Below are 20338 nucleotides of genomic sequence, written 5' to 3'. Positions count from 1 at the left end.
GAGTAGTGCTCCCGGATCCTCCCGGCGACCCAACGACGGAGGCGGCTGCAGCCCGCTCGAGCGACAATGGAGCTCTGGTTGTTTGGAGAAAAAGACAAGGATTCAGGAGCTACCAGAGAAAAGAAAAGAGAATGCACTAAGGAGAGTGTACTTACGCCGACACCGTCTGCGGCTGCTTCACCGCCTTGCGAAAGCGAGCCGCCTTCGCGGCTGCCTCCTCCCGCCTGGTCGCCGCTGCCCCGCCTCTGGGCTTCTTCGGCCGACTGCCGAACAGGCCCGGCGCGGCACGACGCTTTTGCCCACCGCCCCGAGCAGGCGGCGCAGCGGAGGAACCCGCGCCGTGGCCAGACGCCGGCTGACGGCGTGGGACGACTTCAGCCTCATCGTCGTCCGGCCAGTCGTCGAAGCTGACTCCAAGCCCGGAGCCGCCTGCTTCGCCGCCGGCTTGGCCACCACCCGCCTCGGTGTTGTCGTCCATAGCGGCCGCCCCCAAGTCGGGGTCCTCCAGATCGTGCTCCGTCCGGTCGGGGACGAATCGGCGCTCCGCGTCCGACCCGCCTGCAGGCCGAAGAAGAGGGCTCTGTCGAGGCAAGCCGACTAGTCAGAGTCGGCCAAAAGGAACTCGGCGACAAAACTGAGAGAAGAGGAAGAGACAAGGAGAACATACCGTGGGCGGCGGATGGGCTCGGCAATATGGCTCCTTGCCGAACTGCCACTCTGCGGAGAGTTTGCAGTTCGCAAGGTAGTTCACCATATAGGCCACCTCGTCGTGCGGCATGTCTTTGGTACACATCCGGCTCGGATCGAGCTGGCCGCTCATCTGACAGATCAGATGAGGGCGGCTCTGGAGCGGGAGTACCCGGCGCGTGACGAAGGCGGCCAGCAGGTCGGGCCCCGACAAGCCCTCCGACTGGATCATCGCTCGCACTCGGGCGACAGCTGCGGTTCCAGCCGGCGTCAGCGTCACGGCCCGGTAGGACCACTGGGGCCGCCTGCCTACCGGTGGGCCGGCTACGTAAGCCGGCAGATTGACGTAGTCGCCCTGCGGGGCGACGTTCTTCACGTAGAAGTATGACTTCTGCCATAACTTCACCGACTGGATCAGCGTGATGACGGGGAAGGGGTTGTCGGCAGCCACCCTCCGCATCGCGATGAAGGCGCCACTCTGAGCCGGCACGCCCTGCATGCGCGTGCCCAGCTTGGACTGGAAGAACTCCCCCCAGAGCTCGAGGGTGGGGAGGACGCCGAGGTAGCCTTCGCACAAGGTGACGAAGGCAGACAGCAGCACCACCGTGTTCGGGGTGAGGTGGTGCGGCTGGAGTTGGTAGAACTCGAGAAAGGAGCGGAAGAAGGCGCTCACGGGCAAGCCGATGCCGCGCAAGAAATGCGAGTGGAAGACTACCCGCTCGCCTTCCTCCGGCTCCGGCGTGATCTCCTTCGCCGGCGCAAGGCGGACCTCCACCTTGTCCGCGCCGGGCAGCCGCCGCGTCTTGCGGAGGAACTCGACGTGATCCTCGTGGACGTTGGAGCCGTCCCAATCCCCGCCATACTGCATCGTGGCGTAGGGCTGGCGAGAACGAGCGCGGCGGAGGAGGATCGAGCAGTGGAGCAGTGCGGCGGCGAGGCGCTGTTGCAAGAAAGGGCAGAAGGAAGAAGATGGCGGAAAGGGAAGGGGCTAGCGAGCGCCTGCCGCTCTCCCCCTCCCCCTACTTATAGCTTCGCGCGAAGAAGCCGGGGAGGCGGGGCGTGGGGCGAGACGTGGGATTAACTGCACCCACTCACCCCACGCCTCGCGATTATTACGCCCTAAAGACGTGCCGAAACCGCCGCAGGAAGACGTGCGGCCGGTTTCGGGCCGCAAAGAATCCGTGCCTGGGCCCGGGCGTAGGCGTGGCGGGACCCCGACCTGCGGGGACGTCCCGTCGCGCGCGTGGGCTGGCAGGCTTTTTAGCCAAGAGAGGCCACGTGGTTCGCAGGCGGCAAGTGGCCGGCCCGCGGCCCGGTGCACGCGCCGGCAAGCTCCCGCCTCCGACTCCAAAAAAAATCGCCGAAACGGCGCACCCAACCGAAGCCGGCTCCCAGCTGCCGGCTCGTCAAGATATGATGCTAATCGAGCTTCTCGACTCCCACCCCACCTCGAAGCTCAATCAGCTTCGGGGACTACTGTCGGAGTAAATGGCCACGGGTAGCCTAACCGACTACCCCTGGCTCTTCAGAAATTATCAGACCATTTGATCCATCAAGCATTCAAAGCGTCGGGCCGCCTTCCCCCGGACGGCTATCCCAGGAGCCGACTCTCAGAAGGCGACCCAGCCTCAGCAACCTCCCCCAAGATAGTTACGAGATGGCCGACTCCAGGAAGCCGGCCGTAGAGAATGCCGACTCCCCAGAGCCGGCCATGAAGAGCGCCGACTCCAAGAAGCCGGCCAAGGCAGCACCCACCGAAACTACGCCCACATAACGGTGACGGGACGGGGTGTGGCTACAGTGCGGCCCACTACCCCCGAATCCCGAGGCAGGCGTGGCCACAGGACGCCGTACGGGTCGGCCATCTCCCGTCCGGCACGGCCCTGTAGCCATGCTGGCCTCAACGTCATCCACGACAGACGCCAGTACGGCCCACGGGCGGTGGGCCCCTTTAGCCAGAGAGAGACACGAAGGCGGCCCGGCCTCCCCCAGTCGGCCAAGGGCGTAGCGGGCCCCCAGAAGCCGGCTACCCCCTCCCTCGAAGCATGAGCCACATTAAGGAGACAAGACGAGGTAAGGCTACAGTGAGAGCCTCGGCCATAGCCACGCTTACCTTGACAAATCCCTCGTCATTAGAGGCGAGGCTACAGTAAACAACCGCCGACAAGACCCCCGGGTGGTGGGGCCGGTCTGTCGACCCAAAGGGCGGCAGCCGGCGGGACCCACCTGTCGGCGGAGAAGCCGGCGAGCGCAGACACTGACGACTGGGACCCGCGCCCAGCCGGATTACAATTGTAACCCCTGGGGGTAGGCCTATATAAACCCCCCGGGGCACCCATGCAAAGGGTTGGCTTCTTAGAGTTACACACACACCATATAGAGAGGGAAGTGAGAGCTAGCCTTGCTCTTCTTCTCCCTTGAACCCGACAGCTCTAGGAGCATTTGTAGCTACTCTTTCTGATCTAGTGATCATGCGGAGACCCCGCAGAGCAGGACTAGGGGTGTTATCTCCACGAAGAGCCCCGAACCTGGGTAAGATTCGCCGGCGTGCATGTCTTCGCCTCATCCCGTTTCCAGGCACCGGCGACGTCTTACTGGCTCCTACCATGATAAGCCACCCGTTGGCATATGTCGCACCTACCACCCGACAGAGACCCAAATGTTTGGCTCCTGCCATGACCCAAAGCTTAGCCTCCCGCTGAATGTTGAGTAATAGGACGGACGGCAGAGTAGACTTGTGTTGGAACACCCTAGCATTCCTTTCACACCAGATAGTCCAACAAGTTAACATGGTGAGGGAAGCGATGGCTTTCCGGTGTGGCACGCCGACGCCCGACATGTTGATCCACCAATCGTGGATGGAACGCCTAGTCATCCAAACCGAGGTGTTGATGAAGTCTAGATTGAGCCATCCCTTGATCATCCCCCAAATTCTAGTGGAGAAGCGACACTTGTAGAATAAGTGATGAACGGTCTTGCCCGTTTGTTTGCAAAGCGGGCAGAGCCCACAGTTGGGCCACCCCCTTTTCTGTAATCTATCCGCCGTCCAGATACGGTTTTGAATCGCAAGCCAAGCGAAAAATTTCATCTTGGGTGGCGCCCAAGCCTTCCAAACCGCGAAGTGCATGGACGAACGAACCGTCCCAAGAAGTTGCGCCTTGTACGCAGAAGTGGCGGAGTAAGCTCCATCAAGAGTGTGCTTCCAAGTAATTGTGTCCTCCGTGTCCTCCGATATAGGAATGACTCGCAATCGAGCCCACAAGGTGACGATCTGCCGAATGTGCTCCATGGTCCAATGGTCGGGAAGCTTAATTGACGATAGCCATTTGTCCTCATGCATGGCCTCCCTAACAGTCCAATTCTTGCGTTTGGACGCCTCGAAGATGAGAGGGGCGATGTTGGCGGGCTTATCCCCATCAACCCAAGGGGAATCCCAGAAAGGAGCGCGTGCCCCGTTGCCTATGGTGATGTACGAAGATGCATAGAAGAGATCTCGGTCCAGAATATCACAAGGGTTGGCCATGCCCACCCACATCTTGGAGGGCTCCGCCCATTCAAACCACAACCATCTCAATCTGAGAGCTCTCGCGAATTTGGTAAGATCAAGGATCCCCAAACCTCCCAACTCAGTCGGTCTGCAAACCAAATTCCAGCTGACCTTGCATTTCGCCCCTGTTACCTTGTTTGTGCCAGCCCATAAAAACGCCCTCTCAATCTTGGTAATATTACGTAGTGTACTCACCGGCGGTTTGAGAGCGATGATGTGGTAGATCACCTGGGAGGTGAGGACAGATTTGACAAGAGCTCCACGCCCAATGGAGGTAATATTTTGCCCATCCCACGGCACCAGCCTGGCAGCCACCTTGTCCTCAAGGAATTGAAAGTCCGCCGCCTTCAGGTGGCGGATTGACAGTGTCAGCCCCAAATACTTGATGGGGAAGGAGGTCCGAGCAGCGGGAAGCGCGGAGAGGGTCTCATCCAAGTTTACGTTCCCGCACCGGATAGGAACAACTAAGCTCTTTTGGAAGTTTGTACATAAACCTGTAACCTTCCCAAAGTGATTCAGGATGAGGGCGAAGTTATCAATGTCCTGCTTGACCGGGGCCATGAAGACGGCCGCATCATCAGCATAAAGGGAGGTGCGGAAAATTGCACGACGCCCCTTAAACTTGTGCAACAACCCGCGCCTGGTGGCAATGTCGAGGATCTGCTGTAGGGGGTCAATGGCGAGGACGAACAACAGCGGAGAGATTGGGTCTCCTTGGCGGAAACCACGGCCATGCATAATGAGGGGGCCGGGCACGCCATTAAGCAGGATCCGCGAGGATGAAGACCGGAGCAGTGCGGTGATCCATTCCCGAAACCGCGGTGGGAACCCCCTCCGTTGGAGGAGATCAATGATGTACTCCCATCGCACGGAGTCAAAAGCTTTGCGGATGTCAAGCTTGAAGAGAAGCGCGGGGGTCTTGCTTTTGTGGAGCCGACCAGCAAGGCCCCGAACATACATGAAGTTGTCATGAATGCATCTCTTTTTAATGAAGGCACTTTGCGCGCTGGAGATGAGGGCATGCATGTGAGGGCTAAGTCTGGCAGCGAGGACCTTAGCAATAATTTTTGCAATGGCATAAATGAGGCTTATCGGTTTGTAATCCGAGATCTCCTCCGCGCCCTCTTTTTTGGGTAGGAGCGCAACGTTCGCTGAGTTTAGCCACTGCAAATTGGCCGAATGCAGATTGTTGAAACAGAGAATGGCTAACATTTACTAGAAAGAAGGATTCAGAAACTACTATAAATTGCCATGAACGGAATACCTCGAGCCTACACACCGCACAAGTAGAGAAGAAACGGGGCAAAAGATCCAATTTCTCGGGAAGAAACATACAACGACACCTCACCTGTGCAATGGACATCGGTTTGTACAAGCGTGCCAGAGCAACGAGGCACAAGACGGCGATGCCCTTCTACCCCCGGTCGCCCGCGGCAGCGGCCCCTGCCGCACCGGTCCAGGCAGGCAACAAGGCGGTGCCCCCTGCCGCTGCGCCATGGCCGCTGACGCCCGCTCCGCCGCAGGGGGTGATCACTGTGCAGGTGATGGCGCCTGGCAACAGCAAGCACTGCGACGGACCGGGAGGCGACGCTGACATTGACCGCCGTGCCGCCTTGTACATATCGAGGGTGCAGGAGCGGCTCAGGCTCGAGCGCATGCACGAGCGCTGACGTGCCGGAGGAACAAGTACCCTGCTGCGTAGCAAGCTTTTCGATCTTGTTTTGCTTGAGTGATGCTGTGCGTGTGTTGTGTAAAATCCCGTGATGTTTGAGTTGAACATATGTAATCCGAGCTTAACATACAAAGTTACCAACGTCTAGATCACGAGACTGTTCTTATCTTTGACCAGACAACAGCAGAAAATTGATGTTCCAAATGTTTAACAGTAAGATGGCAGTAGGATATCTCTGGTCAGTATTTAGTGATTTTTCTGCCTTCTACAAAACATCAACAGACGCCTATATGAAATGAAGAACATGCGTACGTACTCCATAATATTCCTCTCCAAGAAGCAGCACAACTGATCAGGGTGTTCACAAGTCGGTGGTACTAGAAGATTCAGTACTACCAAAATCCATATCAATCTCTATTCGCTCTCATTTTGACGAGTACTGTTGTACGACAATAGATTAAGTTTCTCTTATGTTGCTAATAGTAGCACAGGATGCGACCCCATGGACCGGCAGTTGGAACTCCCCCAACCCCAGCGAGCAGCTTATGTCGCTCCACACATCAGGCTAAACATGAGCAAACTTGATCTCCATGTACTGGCAACTTTGCAGTCAAGCACCACTCTTGATTCGACACCGAGCTGCTGTAGAGTTTAGGGACAGAAAATAAGACACGGAATGAGTTCTGTCGTAGCATACCTAGTTACTCTTTGTTAACCAAAATTTAACATCTGCCCAAAATCTTGAGTTGCCTATTTTATGGAAATCTTGTGTTCAGTTATTACGATACTGTGTTATGCAAGAAACCAACATGATCCTTATTCTAAACTAGATGATTTGCCATTTTGCCAGATCTTGTTTGAGAATGATAGAACAGTTTCCTTTTGAGAATGATTAAATAATACACTTCTATTTATGTGGACCAATTGTATACCTAGCAGAAAGCTGAATTATATGCATTAATATTGTATATCTACCACTCCAAGAGTGTGCACTTGTGCATCTGCCATACATCCGTCAGAAATTGCTCTAGTACCATTGCAAACATGACAAGTAGATATTTTTAAACTTTGATGACAAGGACCAGACAAGTTTCACCATGGTCAAATGACCCTACTACCCTTAAAAGAGAAAACATGTGTTTCATATAATTTCAAAAACAAAACTAAAAGTGTGTTTTTCACCTCATATAGGGCTATCAGTAGCAAATAAACACTATTTCATCTCTTGCTAATGGTACCAAAGCTATTACATCAGTTGTAATTATAAATTTGTATAATTTTCCAAACTTAGTGGTATATGTACAATTTTCCCCATTTGTTTTACCCAGAACTATTGGACATCGCACAACTCAGTCATGGTTTTCGGAATGATGAACCTCTACCCATTCACTAAAGGCAATGTTCAGGACATCGGTAATTGATAGCATATCGGTCGGGTGTTAAGTAGGGATAAACGGGCGAATTTTCTAGTTAATCGGCTGATAAATCAATTAATCGGCTATCCGGCGACCCGCCGAGTAGCGATTAACGAACCGAGATGGCGATTAACTGGCCAATATTTGGAACAATGTCTAAAGGTTTGGCTTGTTAAACCATATCAGCTTGGCCAACATTGATCCTAGGAGAGCAGAACTAATTGGGTGGAAATGAGAGAAATAGGTATCGATCTGGTGCCATGTGCATAGGAACAAATTTCTTGGTTGTTTCCCAGAAATTGGGACAGGAAAGATTTGGACAGCCCGCACAGAGCTAAAATGCAGACTCTTCTCAAAGTATGGCAAGATTTGGGAAGCTCGTGTAAAGGCAAAATGCCGACTCTCTCAATTATTTGTATTATAAGGGTGTATCTAATAGTAACGAAGTTGTACAGATAGATAACAGTATGTATCACGGCACATGTCCGGCACGTTGACACCATATCAAAGTAAGATATCCATCAAAACTGTTTGAAATTGTACTACTTGGTCATGGTTTTCCAAATGATGAAGTGTTACCCATTCGCTAAATGATTGGCTTGTGAACCTTATCAGCTCAGCCAGCATTGATCCTAGCAGGGCAAACTCTGATAAGTTGGAAATGAGAGAATTGGGAATCTCTTTGACGGCGCATAGAATCAAATTTTAGGATTGTTTCACAAAGTTTGAAACTAGAAATATTTGGAAAGGAGACCCCCGAGTCGCAGGGTGACTCGAGTGGAAAACCCCTAGTTGCTCTGGCCTTCCCCACCATCTCCCCCTCCTTGCCGCCGGCTAAGTCTTTGCGGCCACCAAGGACGGCAGCGACGAGGCACCCATCGCACTTCGCTTTGGATTGTCCATGCTCCTAATATGGTAGTCAAATGGATGGTGGTCTCTGGTGTCGGCGACGTGGGTGGGCTGGACCTAATGGTCATGTTATTAGTTGTTCCCGGCATGATCCCTTCATTCCCAGGTCGTCCCCGTCATCCCCCTTCCCATCTCGGTCATCTAAGCCAGATCCAGCTCCTCTTGTTCATCTCGACCTGTTACGCGTATCTGTTAGCACATGCACACAATAGGACCGATTCCTTAGGAAATGTTGCTAAGCGCCACGCCTCCTAAATCCTCTCAACTAATGGCTTGATAGTAGGGATTAATTGAGAACATGAGCTACACATGTACGTGTATATAAGCACTAGATGCCAATGAATATATAATTGTGAGTTGCACCCCAAATCTTCTTCCTCTACATGGTATTAGAGCGGAAGTTCGTGACCAACGTGTCGATCTCGCGCATTTCGTCGGCAAGCATCTTCAAGGGCATGAATTACTCATCGATGGGGGAATCACCCTGGTAGAGGCCCAAGAACTCATGCAGGAGGAAGACGGCGTGTTGCACATTGTTGTCTGGAAGGGGCCGCAACCTTCGTCTAGACAGAATAGGGGTCTTCGCCCTCGCAAACCACAATGTTGAAAATCTCCTAGGAGACCATCAGGTAAAGCCAATGAATGATGGCGGCGTCAACAGAGGACCAGTCATGGTCAACCTTCATGGCTTCATGGCTTGCACGCCAACAGACCAGTCGATGTGATCACGAATTTGGAAGGAGCAGAAGGCAAGGGAGAAATATGTTTTCTAAACATAGAAGGTCGGGTCATTGAGGTCAGGACGAATCGGAACATATTCAGAAATGTTGACGTGGCGAAGGGTAGCAATGTTGAGAGACTCGGCTAGCGCACTAGAGAAAGGGTTGGTCTTGCCGGAAGACAGAGGAAGTAGGAGAATTCATGCGTGAAAGAGTTCGACGCCTTGCAACGGAACAAGACATGGCAACTCGTCCCACGACCATGGCACACCAATGTGATCAGTAGGAAGTGGGTCTTCCAACATAAGTTGTGTCTCAACGGCACTCTTGAGCGGTACAAAGCACGGTGGGTGGTTCATGGCTTTCGGCAACGTACCGGCATCGACTTCACCGACACCTTCACGTCGATTGTCAAACGATGCACGGTCTGCACTGCCCTCTAGCTCACGGTCTCTCATGTTTGGCCGGTGCACCAGATGGATGTCTTCAGCGCCTTCACGGCAACCTCGACAAACAGGTTTTCTGCCATCAACCCATCGGCTTCGTCAATGGCAACAACCCCGACCATGTATGTCTACTCTCTCGTTTGTTGTGCGAGAGTAAGCAAGCACCACATGCCTGGTACTAGCGGATCACAGCCTGCCATCAACTCCTCAGCTTTTGTTCCATGCGCTTTGATGCCTCGCTCTTTGTGTATCGCCATGGCGCTGCCACGGCATACCTGTTGCTCTACATCAACGTCACATATTGACGGCGTCCTCCAAGGAGCTCCTTCGATATATGACCGCCCACCTATGCCATGGCGCTGCCACGGCATACCTGTTGCTCTACATCAACGTCACATATTGACGGCGTCCTCCAAGGAGCTCCTTCGATATATGACCGCCCACCTATGCACCTAGTTCGCCATCAAGGACCTTTGTCCTCTACACTACTTCCTCGGCATTAAAGTGATGCATCCTCGGACGGCTTCTTCCTCTATCAGCAGAAGTATGCACACGAGCTGCTCAAGCGCACCGGCATGCTTAACTACAAGCCCACAGCAACACCCAGACGCCATGGCAAAGCTCTACACACACGATGGCTCACCTGCACCGGACACCCCCTTCTAGTGCTTCATCATTGGGACACTGCGGTATTTGACACTCACCCGGCCGAACTTAAAGTATGTCGTCCAATAGGTGCGCTTCCACATGCAATCATGGCGTGACGCTCACCAGAACCTGGTGAAGCGATTCTCCAGTACATTTGTTGCACCAAGGTTCTCAGCTCACCTTGCACGTGGCGTCCTCAATCGATATTGTGGCGTACTCAGACGCATGGTGGGCCAATTGCCCAAACACCCGCCAACCGACGTCCGACTATTGCGTCTTCCTCAGGCCATCGCTCATCTCGTGGTCCTCAAAGAGTCAGCCACGGTGTTGCACTCCAACAACGAGGCGAAGTACCAGGTTGTGGCCAATGTTATCGTTGAGTGTTCGTGTGTCATGGCCTCGTCAACTTCTTCATGAGCTGCACTGCAACGTCTCCAAGGCTACCATGGTGTATTGTGACAACGTCTCTGTCGTTTATCTATCCACCAACCCCACGCATCATTGATGCAACAAGCACATCGAACTCGACATCCATTTCATGCGCGAGCAGGTGGCTCTCGTGCGTGTTTGTGTTCAGCACGTTCCCACAGCCCAGCAGTCTACAGATCTGATGGCAAAGGGGCTACCGACATCAACCTTTGAGGAAATTCGATCCAGCCTATGCATCGTCGGAGTAGAACCGGTTCCTTAGGATTGGTTGCTAACAGCCACGCCTCCTAAATCTTCTTAGTTAATGGGTTGATAGTAGGGATTAGTTGAGGACGTGAGCTGCACTTGTACGTGTATATAAGCATTGGGTGCCAATGAATGTAATTGTGAGTTGCATCCCAAACCTTCTTCCTCTCTACACGGCCAAATCCAGTAGTGATGATCTAGTGCTCATGCCTCTCGTCGACTCATAACGATGGTTGGACTTGATCGCTTGTCACAGACCAGCCTGGCACCATATGGTCATTGGGGGGGGGGGGGGGGGCTGCATGTCATTGGCTTGCGGTGGTGCGGCAACCTCCTCTTCTGGCTCCACAGCTAGCCTTTGTCCCGCTCCCCTGCCCCTTGGTTGTTGGTAACGGTTGGCGCCCTCTTTGCTGCTTGCACGCCCCTCCTGCTCCCCTTCGGTTCATGCCCGTCCACCCCGCAGTCCTCCTATGGCCTTAGTGGCGGCTGGTCCAATAGCGTTGGGCTGGTGGCCTCGGTCACTCGATGACGCCATGCCATGCCTATGCTCAAGCAAGTGGTGTTTGTTCAAGGTTGGTGGCGGACTTGTCCATGTGTTGCTTGTGCTTTAGTCATTGTCGTCGTTGTAGTCATGTTTGGGTCATGTTGTTGCCGACTGTTGCACAAGCTCTTATAGTGGATGTTTTCCTGCTTTCATGTCATACACAGCACTATTGCTCTTGTCTAGGTTGGGTTTGATGGTCTTCTAGCCGCAGACCGTGAATTCTTGGTTTGGCGGTTTTAGGTCGGTTTGGTTCTGCAGTTAGGTCGTGTCTCTATGATGTTGTATGGGTTGTGCCTTTTTTGGCGTTGTATCATCTTAATGAAACATGCAGCTCTCATGCATGGTCCAGGAAAAAAAAAATTGGAAAGCCCACACGGAGCTAAAGCGCAGACTCTTCTCCTGCCCGATGTTTCATAGGCGCATCATCACATCAGATGTCCTTGCGGTGAGGGAGTGGCCTTACAACCAGTTTAGGTTTGCCTTCAAGCCCATGAGACAGCCCTCCACAACTGTATTCAGTGCCCTTTATCATTCGAGTTGGCAATTTGATAAACAGTGGCTTGCGATTGGGAGCATAGTGAACATGCGGTCCTTTGAATCAGTGGATGATTTGAGGGAAGGGACTACATTGTTACACCAAAATACAGTTGGCAGGAGCAGTCAAATCCTATACATCCTATGGAAGGTCTGGAAAGAGTGCAACAAGATAATTTTCAATGCAACTAGGATAATATCTTCCATTTTCTAAAAAAATAATTAGGATGGACTACCGCGAGGTGGCTTCTCTAGCTTTGGGGACAATAATCGACAGGCAGTTAGTGTTACAGACATTTGGGTGTAGACTACTGTAGAATTGAGGGTTTCTTTGGTCTTGGTACTCTAAAACAGTGACCCACTAAATCACTCCTGCTACTGTTGGCAATGCTCCTGGCAGTTTCCTCAAAAAAGAAGATAAATGCTTAAAGCTAAGTATCATGAGCATTATATATTTGAGAAACTCGAATGGCAGCAGAAATATTCATCACAGGTCCAAAAAAAAATGGTGAGCAGCACGTCTACAGTAATTGCTGTCACACATTAGAAATGTTATACAATGGACAAAATGCAGTTAACATTCAATCATCAAGTACAAAGTTACAACTTCCAAAACAGTAGTGTCAAAACCTGGGTTTCTACTTGGTGGATGGACTGCTTTCTGCAGGAGCATCCCAACTTAGGTCGATAACTGACTCTGTACTGTTTGGTTCTGCAGAATGAACCAATATTAGTGTCAATTCCAATTCCTTATATACTGAAAAAAAGAAGGAATCACAGTTTCATGGGTAATCAACTATCTAACTCACCTTAGCTTGCAAGACTTTCTGGCTTTCGCTGAAATACTGATTAGGATGATTGATTCCGGTATCACATGACACACCATGAGTTGCCTCGAAAGTCATTGTGCAAGCTAGCTGCATTGTCGCATGGATCAGATGATTTGGTTAGTCGATAATAGAACACTGCTAATGAAACTAAGGACTGGGGTAAAATACCTGGTAATGCCTGTTCTTCACTTTATCGAGTATCCCTTCCAAAGCATTTCCACCGACACCCATATTGTTGAGAGCTGCTCTCAGGTTCTCTTCACTACAAATACAACACAAAAAAAGGGGGTAAACACATGGAACAAATATTAGGAGATCCAGTAAATTTCCTGGATTTTTTTGGATTCAACATGCTGCCATTCAGGTCAGTCCAAAACCTTTAACATGCAGAATACAAGGCCCCATATTCTCATACTTCAGAGACACTGTTAGGCAATTAACGCTAGTAGAAAGTTCAGGGTAACCACAAAAAATATAAGCTTTTAGCTATTCTGATAACTATTATTTAAAGAGGACACTATAAATGAGAATAATACCCAAAATGTCGATAAGGGCAACCATGATGATCACCAACGCCAGGTGTAGCGGAGATGATCTTTTGACATGAATATGAAGTGTAATCCTGCAGCAACCATTTAACAGGTTATCAATTTTCCATCAAAAAGGCAAGAGTTACTAATATTAAGTTATGTACATAGAACAAGGGGCTTACCGTTCGTTTTCCTTCTTTTCCATAATTGTGTCTGATACTATATGCATATTCCTTGTCAAATCGCTCAGAGCCAACCTTATCCGTAAGAGATTCAGCATCAGTGAAGCAATAGAAACTAGAAACTATATCTGATTAACTTACAGCACTACAGGTAAGAGTGCAGTAAGTAGTCATACAAAAAGTATTGCTTAACACAACTTCAACATCATAAAAACGCTGAGAGGTTTGCATATGGTCTCTCAACAATAAAAGTTTTCTCGGACACTTCCACAGAAATAAAGCTGCAGATTCATATATTCACCAGGAAAAGTACAGGTACCTTCTGAGAGAATTCCGATCTCCAAAATGTGAGAGCATCCTCCAGCTTTAGCCCAGCACCCTAAATAATAAAGTTTCAGAAGTACATTAACACGGCATAAAGAGCAGCCCGGTACATTAACACGGCATAAATAAAATAAATTATTGGTGCTTATGAAACTAAGATTCAGCTTTAACTCGTCGTATTACCTTGAGGAAAAGACCAAACTGCATTCTACCCCCGTGTTTGAGATGATGGTTTTCTCTCAACTGCCAAAAAGCAAACACTAAATAACCTGATCAAAAGGTAAGTCATGTACATAACTTTTAAGGTGCCTGACCTTCTCTAGCATATGGCGCATACAAAGAGGGAAAGAAGTTCTAGCCAGTTGATCAATATCCTTCGGCGAAATCTCAGTAGCATCATTTGGCTGTATAAAATATTGATTATAAACCAAAAGGTTCAGTAATTTAGTGAAGCATCGAAAATAATGTGTTGAAAAGTACAGGTGTAACAGTATACCTGAGAGTAATCAGGTCCAAAATATGCATTGCTTAACGCTTCAACAATCTGTTCAAGAAATATACATCATACATGTTACTAGAAGATAAGCCTGAGAAAAAAACTGGGAATTGTGCACTTATACTTACAGGAGTCAACCTATCCTTTTCTTGTTCCTTAATGGTCGCAGTCCATTTCCTGTGCTTGAATTGTTTCAGGTATTAGAGATTGTCTTTACTCATATACAGCCATACAAGTGCTAAGTTCAAAAACGAATGCCAAGATGGAAGGGAAGTTCAAAGTAACGAAACAGTGTAATCATGCAAACAACTACAAACTCAAGTCTTTTTATTTGTCTAAACATGAATGGAGGCTGATTGATGAGACAAAAAACACTATTGTTATGTATGCATAAGGTACAAGGGAGATACAATATTGTTAAAAATACACAATCAGGTAGCATATATCAAGACCACAAGAAATATTTCCTACAAAATAAGCAAGTACAACTTTGAAAAATACAAGGTTACCATTTACCTATTTGTTAAAACAAGTGCCTTTGAGATATTGCAGCGGAACTGGGTTACCACAAGTGAAACCACCTGGCATATTTATGCAGATATGTTTAGCATGGGCATTAACCAAATAAGAAGTTTGCATTCTCATGTTCACATCAAACCTGACTCATCGCAACATAAGCATAGCCCTTTGAAAGGAATACTCGGCGGCTGGCAACAAGATCTGGAACTTCTTCAAAAGGTACCTTAATTGGGTTTAAGCATTATTTAGTTAGGTTGCTCAATCACAGGAACAAAAACTTAAAACAAATATATGGGATTTAAAACTAAGATAGACTGTGCACATACCTTGAAGAACACAGATTCAACTGCAAAATGAAATACAAAAAGTTAGCTCGTAAGTTCAAGAACTCAAATGCCAATAAGAACGTTTCTACTTGAACAGCATAAAGAACAATTGACAAACGGTGACAAAGGTTGAAGTACTAAAAGTTTCACATCACAATGCTATGCATTGCAAATACATTTTCTTTAGAGATATCTCCAGAGTTCAATCCCAGTGGTCCAGCCACTGTATCAGACAGTACATAACTAGTCGTGATTTCAGATCATACAACAATTGGACGTAATCCAAAGCAGATCATTCTGTAATTTGTTATAATGCCTTGGAATAGAAATCTGCACCTAAATAAGTTAAAAGCAGTGACAAATCCAAATTGAATATGTGGGCACCTGTGCCACTTATTTTCAAGGTACAAATCAAACTAAACCAGCAAAGAGTGTTCCATACCGCTTGCCGATTGACCAATGGAACGTGCAACTTGGCTTAACTTATCTTTCACAGCCTACAGCATGAAACCGAGAAGTTACATTACTCTGAAGCATCAACATCCAAGTGCTCAACTATTTTATTAATGTCCATAATCTATACCTCGAATTCCGAGTGTGGCAATGCTTTGTATGGAAGCTGAAACTCACTCATAAGAAGCCTCTGAAAAAGACAGTAGGACAAGCATGGTTAAAACATATGGAGTATATTATTTTCCTTAAGTTCAGTTACATGACAAATAGAGAAGAAGCCACCTGTGATTCAGGACTCTCGAGACGAAAGCGATACCGAAACAGTGTATTTTCCATGGAGAGAAACCACTTACGCAATTCCTCCCTAGAAGGTAGGTAAACAAACAGTGTTCCAATAAGTTGATCAAAATCGCAGAAACAAACCACCAGCCTGATGAATCCAAAATGTAACTGCAAGAATGTTATGCTTACGTTCTGCAGTATACAAGACGGAGCACAAAGTGAGATATTATGTCCTTGTTCAAAGTCTCTGCTGGATCCTGGTGCCTCATATGTGCCTTCCACAATTCGCTTACCTAAGTGTCAAGGAGAATCATACATTTCAGTTTGATTCAAACATTTAATCACCATTCATAACAAGGCTTCAGATATCTATACTTAACTTGCTTGCCTAGATATCAAGGAGAAGCATATGCTAAATCCATAACTAGACTTACCAAAAATTTACCTTAATATATACTCGATCTAAGAAACACTTGCAACTTGAATTTAGAATACATTAAATTTTATCAAGAAATTTTCAAATAATAAAATGGAAATATCCAAAAGGAACATCGTGTGGACATCTAAAAGAGCCTGAGTTCAACTTATAAATTGTCCATGCGTCTCTTCTAAATCAAACTCAGATCGAGGTCTACACGCAGCAAGATTTACTGATACTTTCACCTGCTTGTACCAAAAATCTGCAAAAACTCCCAAATATGTAGCTTTCTAGCGGAAGGCGCCGAAATAGATCAACGGAGCAAGAGAGCATGGCTCACCAGTTTCTCCATCTCCTCCGGCCTCTTCCCCCGCGATAGCCCATCCGAGATCCCCTTCAGCACTAACCAACACAGCACAGAAAATTCGCATGAAACGCTAACTGTTAATAATAACCAGATCTAAAGAGGTGCGCTGCAGAGCGAACCAAAAATTGCCCCACGAAACGAAGGCCGGTCAACGCACCTCGCAGGCGGTCGATGGCGAAGAGCTCGAACTCCTCCAGCCGCACCTCCAGCTGCGGCGCCACACGGTACGTTGGCAGGGCCCCCGCGCCGCTGCCTCCGCCGCTGGCGGCTGCGGCCGCCGCCGCGAGCTGCCGTTGGGATCGCACGATTTCCATGGCTGTGGGTGTTTGGTTCCAAGCGCGGCGGAATGAGGCCCTCTCTCTCGCTCGCTCGTTCGCTCTCTCTCTCTCTCTCTCTCTCTCCTCTGCGGCGGGGGCTAGGAGAAGGGCATTGGGGATTTTTCTTCCGAGTTTGGCGGGAAATGGGTGTGCTTTTCCCGCGGCTGGACGGTCAGCTGCTACGTATGGGCTAGGCCTTCAGTTTCAACTCCGTATACATTTAGGCAAACGGATTTATTTGGCGCCCATAGCGCCCTTTACTTTTTTTCTTAACAAAGACATCATTAGATCTGATTAAAATAAAAAATGACCCAACGGATAGATAATTGGACATAGAATGACCAGTAAAAAACAAAATTACATTAAAAAGCATACTAGTATTCTTTCTCCTCTGATTGTACGCCACCCGCCGAAGCTTGAAAATTGCACTGAACCAACAGCAAAGAAAAATAGTGTCGTTTACTTCGTACCTAATACAGGGCGCTCAGGTCCCTTCGCTATGTTTTTAAGTAGACCAACCCATACTGTCATCTTTCGCTGCACCGTTTTTGGGAACCCTAGAAGGTTAAAATCGAGTTTTTTGGGCTGTTTTATTTTTTTTTGTTCGGGACTGAGTTTTTCTCTGCTTTTTTTTCGTTTCATATGAATTCTTTTTGAATCCATGAACTTTTTCAATTTCATGAACAATTTCAAATCAAATTTTTTGAATCCATGGAGTGGACTTTACAAATTCATAAAAGAACATTCAAACTAGTGAACTTGTTTCAAATTAGCGATCTTTTTACAAATTTGTAAAAAAATGAATTCTAAAAATTTGTGATCTTTTTCAAATTTGTGAACTTAAAAAAACAAATTTGTGAACTTTTTGAAAATTCAATGATTGGTCAAATGGTCTCATGAGTCGCGTGCTGTCTAGCACGTGTGACCGCCAGTAATCTTAATGGGCGTTGTAAACTCTGCATGGGAGGTCTCGAGACAAACTAACGCTGCAATGCACACCGCGAGCGAGCGAATCAACTAAGATGGGACTGCCCATTTTATCAGCGAGAGGTGCATTCTAAAGAATCCGTTTTGGGAATCTTCTAGAAGGTTCTTGAATTGGTTTTTACCGGTTTTTAGTTTTCCTTTTCTTTTTTATCTTTTCTTTTCTTTCGTATTTTCTTTTACTTTTTAAAAGTTTATTTTTCTTTTCCATTTTTTGGGGAAATTCAAGCATTTATTGAAATCTCAAAAATATTCACATTTTGAAAATTGATCAAAAATTTCAAAAAATGTGTTTTCCAAAATTGTTCAAAATTACAAAAAATGTCTCTCCTTTCAAAAACATAAATTCATAAAATGTTTGCATTTTTTAAAAATGTTCGCACTTTAAAAAGGTTCTTCTGAATTTTGAAAAATGTGTGTAGGATCCGATCCTTTTCGATTGGGCCTTCGCATAGATGGCTAAAGACTAAAAAGAACGTAGAAAATAAAACTTAGTTGCTTGTCTTCAACCCCCTTTTTTCTAATCCTAGCTGCCATCAAAGTCTCTTCCATGCTGATACATCTCAAACGTATTTATAATTCTTGATTGTTTCATGCTATTATAATATGGCTATTAAATAGTTTTTATATTATTTTTTTGTACTAACTTATTAATTTAGTGACCAAAGCGAGTTGTTTTCTGCATATTTTTGGTTCCACGCATTGTTTCACATAGCGGATATAGCATCTGCTATTGCATACGCAATAGCGCAACGGCAGTAGTGTCCAATATTGCTTAAATTAAATGTCATTATTTTTTGTTAATGATCTAGAAATATACACAATAATCGAGTGTTTTACAAATCCGCTACGTGGACATAGCATGCACAATATCGCCCACTATCCGCATTCTACTGCGTAGACCCCAATCCGCTACCAGCCCGCTATCCGCTATTTATAACCATCTTCCAAGAAATCAACATCCACTGGGGTCGAAACATTACCGGGATTTAATATGATTTTTTTCTCAACAAGAAGAGTCCAGAAAGTACCGGGGCCAGACGGGGCCAGCCAAGGGCCCTACACGGCCAGGGGCTGACCCGCACCCCATGGTCGTGTAGGCCCCATGTGCACCACCTTTGCTCCATTCTTTCGCATATAGATTCCATATTTTGTGAAACCCTCGGTGAAAGGATCGATATGGTTGACTAGAGGGGGGTGAATAGGCAACTAACAATTTTAGCTATTCTTTAACAAATTAAACTTAGTATCAAAATAGGTTGTCTAGATATGCAACTAGGTGAGCAACCTATATCATGCAACAACAACTAGCACACAAGCAAGCAAAGGATACAACACAATGTAAGCTTGCACAAGTAAAGGTAAGAGATAACCAAGAGTGGAGCCGGTGGAGACGAGGATGTGTTACCGAAGTTCCTTCCCTTTGAGAGGAAGTATGTCTCCGTTGGAGCGGTGTGAAGGCACAATGCTCCCCAAGAAGCCACTAGGGCCACTATATTCTCCTCACGCCCTCACACAATGCGAGATGTCGTGATTCCACTATTGGTGCCCTTGAAGGCGGCGACCGAACCTTTACAAACAAGGTTGGGGCAATCTCCATAACTTAATCGGAGGCTCCCAACGACACCACGAAGCTTCACCACAATGGAATGTGGCTACGCGGTGACCTCAACCGTCTAGGATGCTCAAACACCCAAGAGTAACAACATCCGCAAGGGATTAATGTGGGGATCAAATTTCTCTTGGTGGAAGTGTAGATCAGGGCCTTCTCAACCAATCCCTAGAAAATCAACAAGTTTGATTGGTTAGGGAGAGAGATCGGGCGAAAATGGAGCTTTGAGCAACAATGGAGCTTGGGGAGGGAAGAGGTGGTCTTCTTGGGGAAGAAGACCCCCTTTACATAGTGGGGGACAAGATCCAACCGTTACCCACCCACTTAGCCCGCGAGACGCGGTACTACCGCAAACGCTTGCGGTACTACCGCACATTGTTGCGGTACTACCGCTCGTGCGGTAGAAGCCAGGTGAGGTCCTGTTGCACTAGGCAACGAGCGATAGAACCGCCGGAGCGGTACTACCGCGCGCTGATAATCCCCAAGTGAAGGGAATCATCGTAGCAGTTTCCAAAGGTGGAAGTGATAAGTATGGAGTGTCGAACCCACAAGGAGCTAAAGGTAAGATCAATATTCTCTCAAGCCCTATCTGCCACTGATACGACTCTACGTATACCGAACGTTTGCTTCCAACTAGAAACAAGAAATAAAACTACGTTGTGGGTATGAAGAGGATAACTTTGCATGGTATCGGAGAGCTAAGACATAAAAGTAGGTGTTGTTATCATAAATTTAGAATACATTACTAAATATTATAAATAGCGAGTGTGGAATAATGGTGGATCGGTGTGCGGAATTGTCCTAGGCAATTGTTAACAAGACCGGTAGTCGTCATTGCAATTTCATATGAGGGAGAGGCATAAGCTAACATACTTTCTCTACTTAGATCATATGCACTTATG

At 47.9% G+C, this 20338-nt stretch overlaps 1 protein-coding gene across 1 annotated transcript; it reads right to left on the bottom strand.

Annotated features, from left to right (window-relative positions):
* Positions 1-6074: 6074 nt before the first annotated feature.
* On the bottom strand, positions 6075-16968 carry LOC123053140 (probable DNA primase large subunit). The gene is made up of 20 exons (XM_044476544.1): positions 16681-16968; positions 16497-16558; positions 15928-16031; positions 15739-15820; positions 15587-15646; positions 15446-15500; positions 15004-15023; positions 14817-14900; positions 14675-14739; positions 14287-14335; positions 14159-14206; positions 13977-14066; positions 13846-13905; positions 13658-13717; positions 13339-13413; positions 13163-13248; positions 12795-12888; positions 12606-12713; positions 12427-12508; positions 6075-6548 (listed from the first exon to the last, which is right to left on the bottom strand). Exons 1-19 carry the CDS (start codon positions 16835-16837, stop codon positions 12476-12478), a joined length of 1392 nt encoding a protein of 463 aa, XP_044332479.1. The 5' UTR covers positions 16838-16968; the 3' UTR covers positions 6075-6548; positions 12427-12475.
* Positions 16969-20338: the final 3370 nt, after the last annotated feature.

This window comes from Triticum aestivum, chromosome 2D (assembly GCF_018294505.1).
Source record: "Triticum aestivum cultivar Chinese Spring chromosome 2D, IWGSC CS RefSeq v2.1, whole genome shotgun sequence".
NCBI classification, from domain to species: domain Eukaryota; kingdom Viridiplantae; phylum Streptophyta; class Magnoliopsida; order Poales; family Poaceae; genus Triticum; species Triticum aestivum.
Note: the sequence above shows the minus strand (reverse complement) of the source record. Positions and strands in the feature narration are given on the sequence as shown.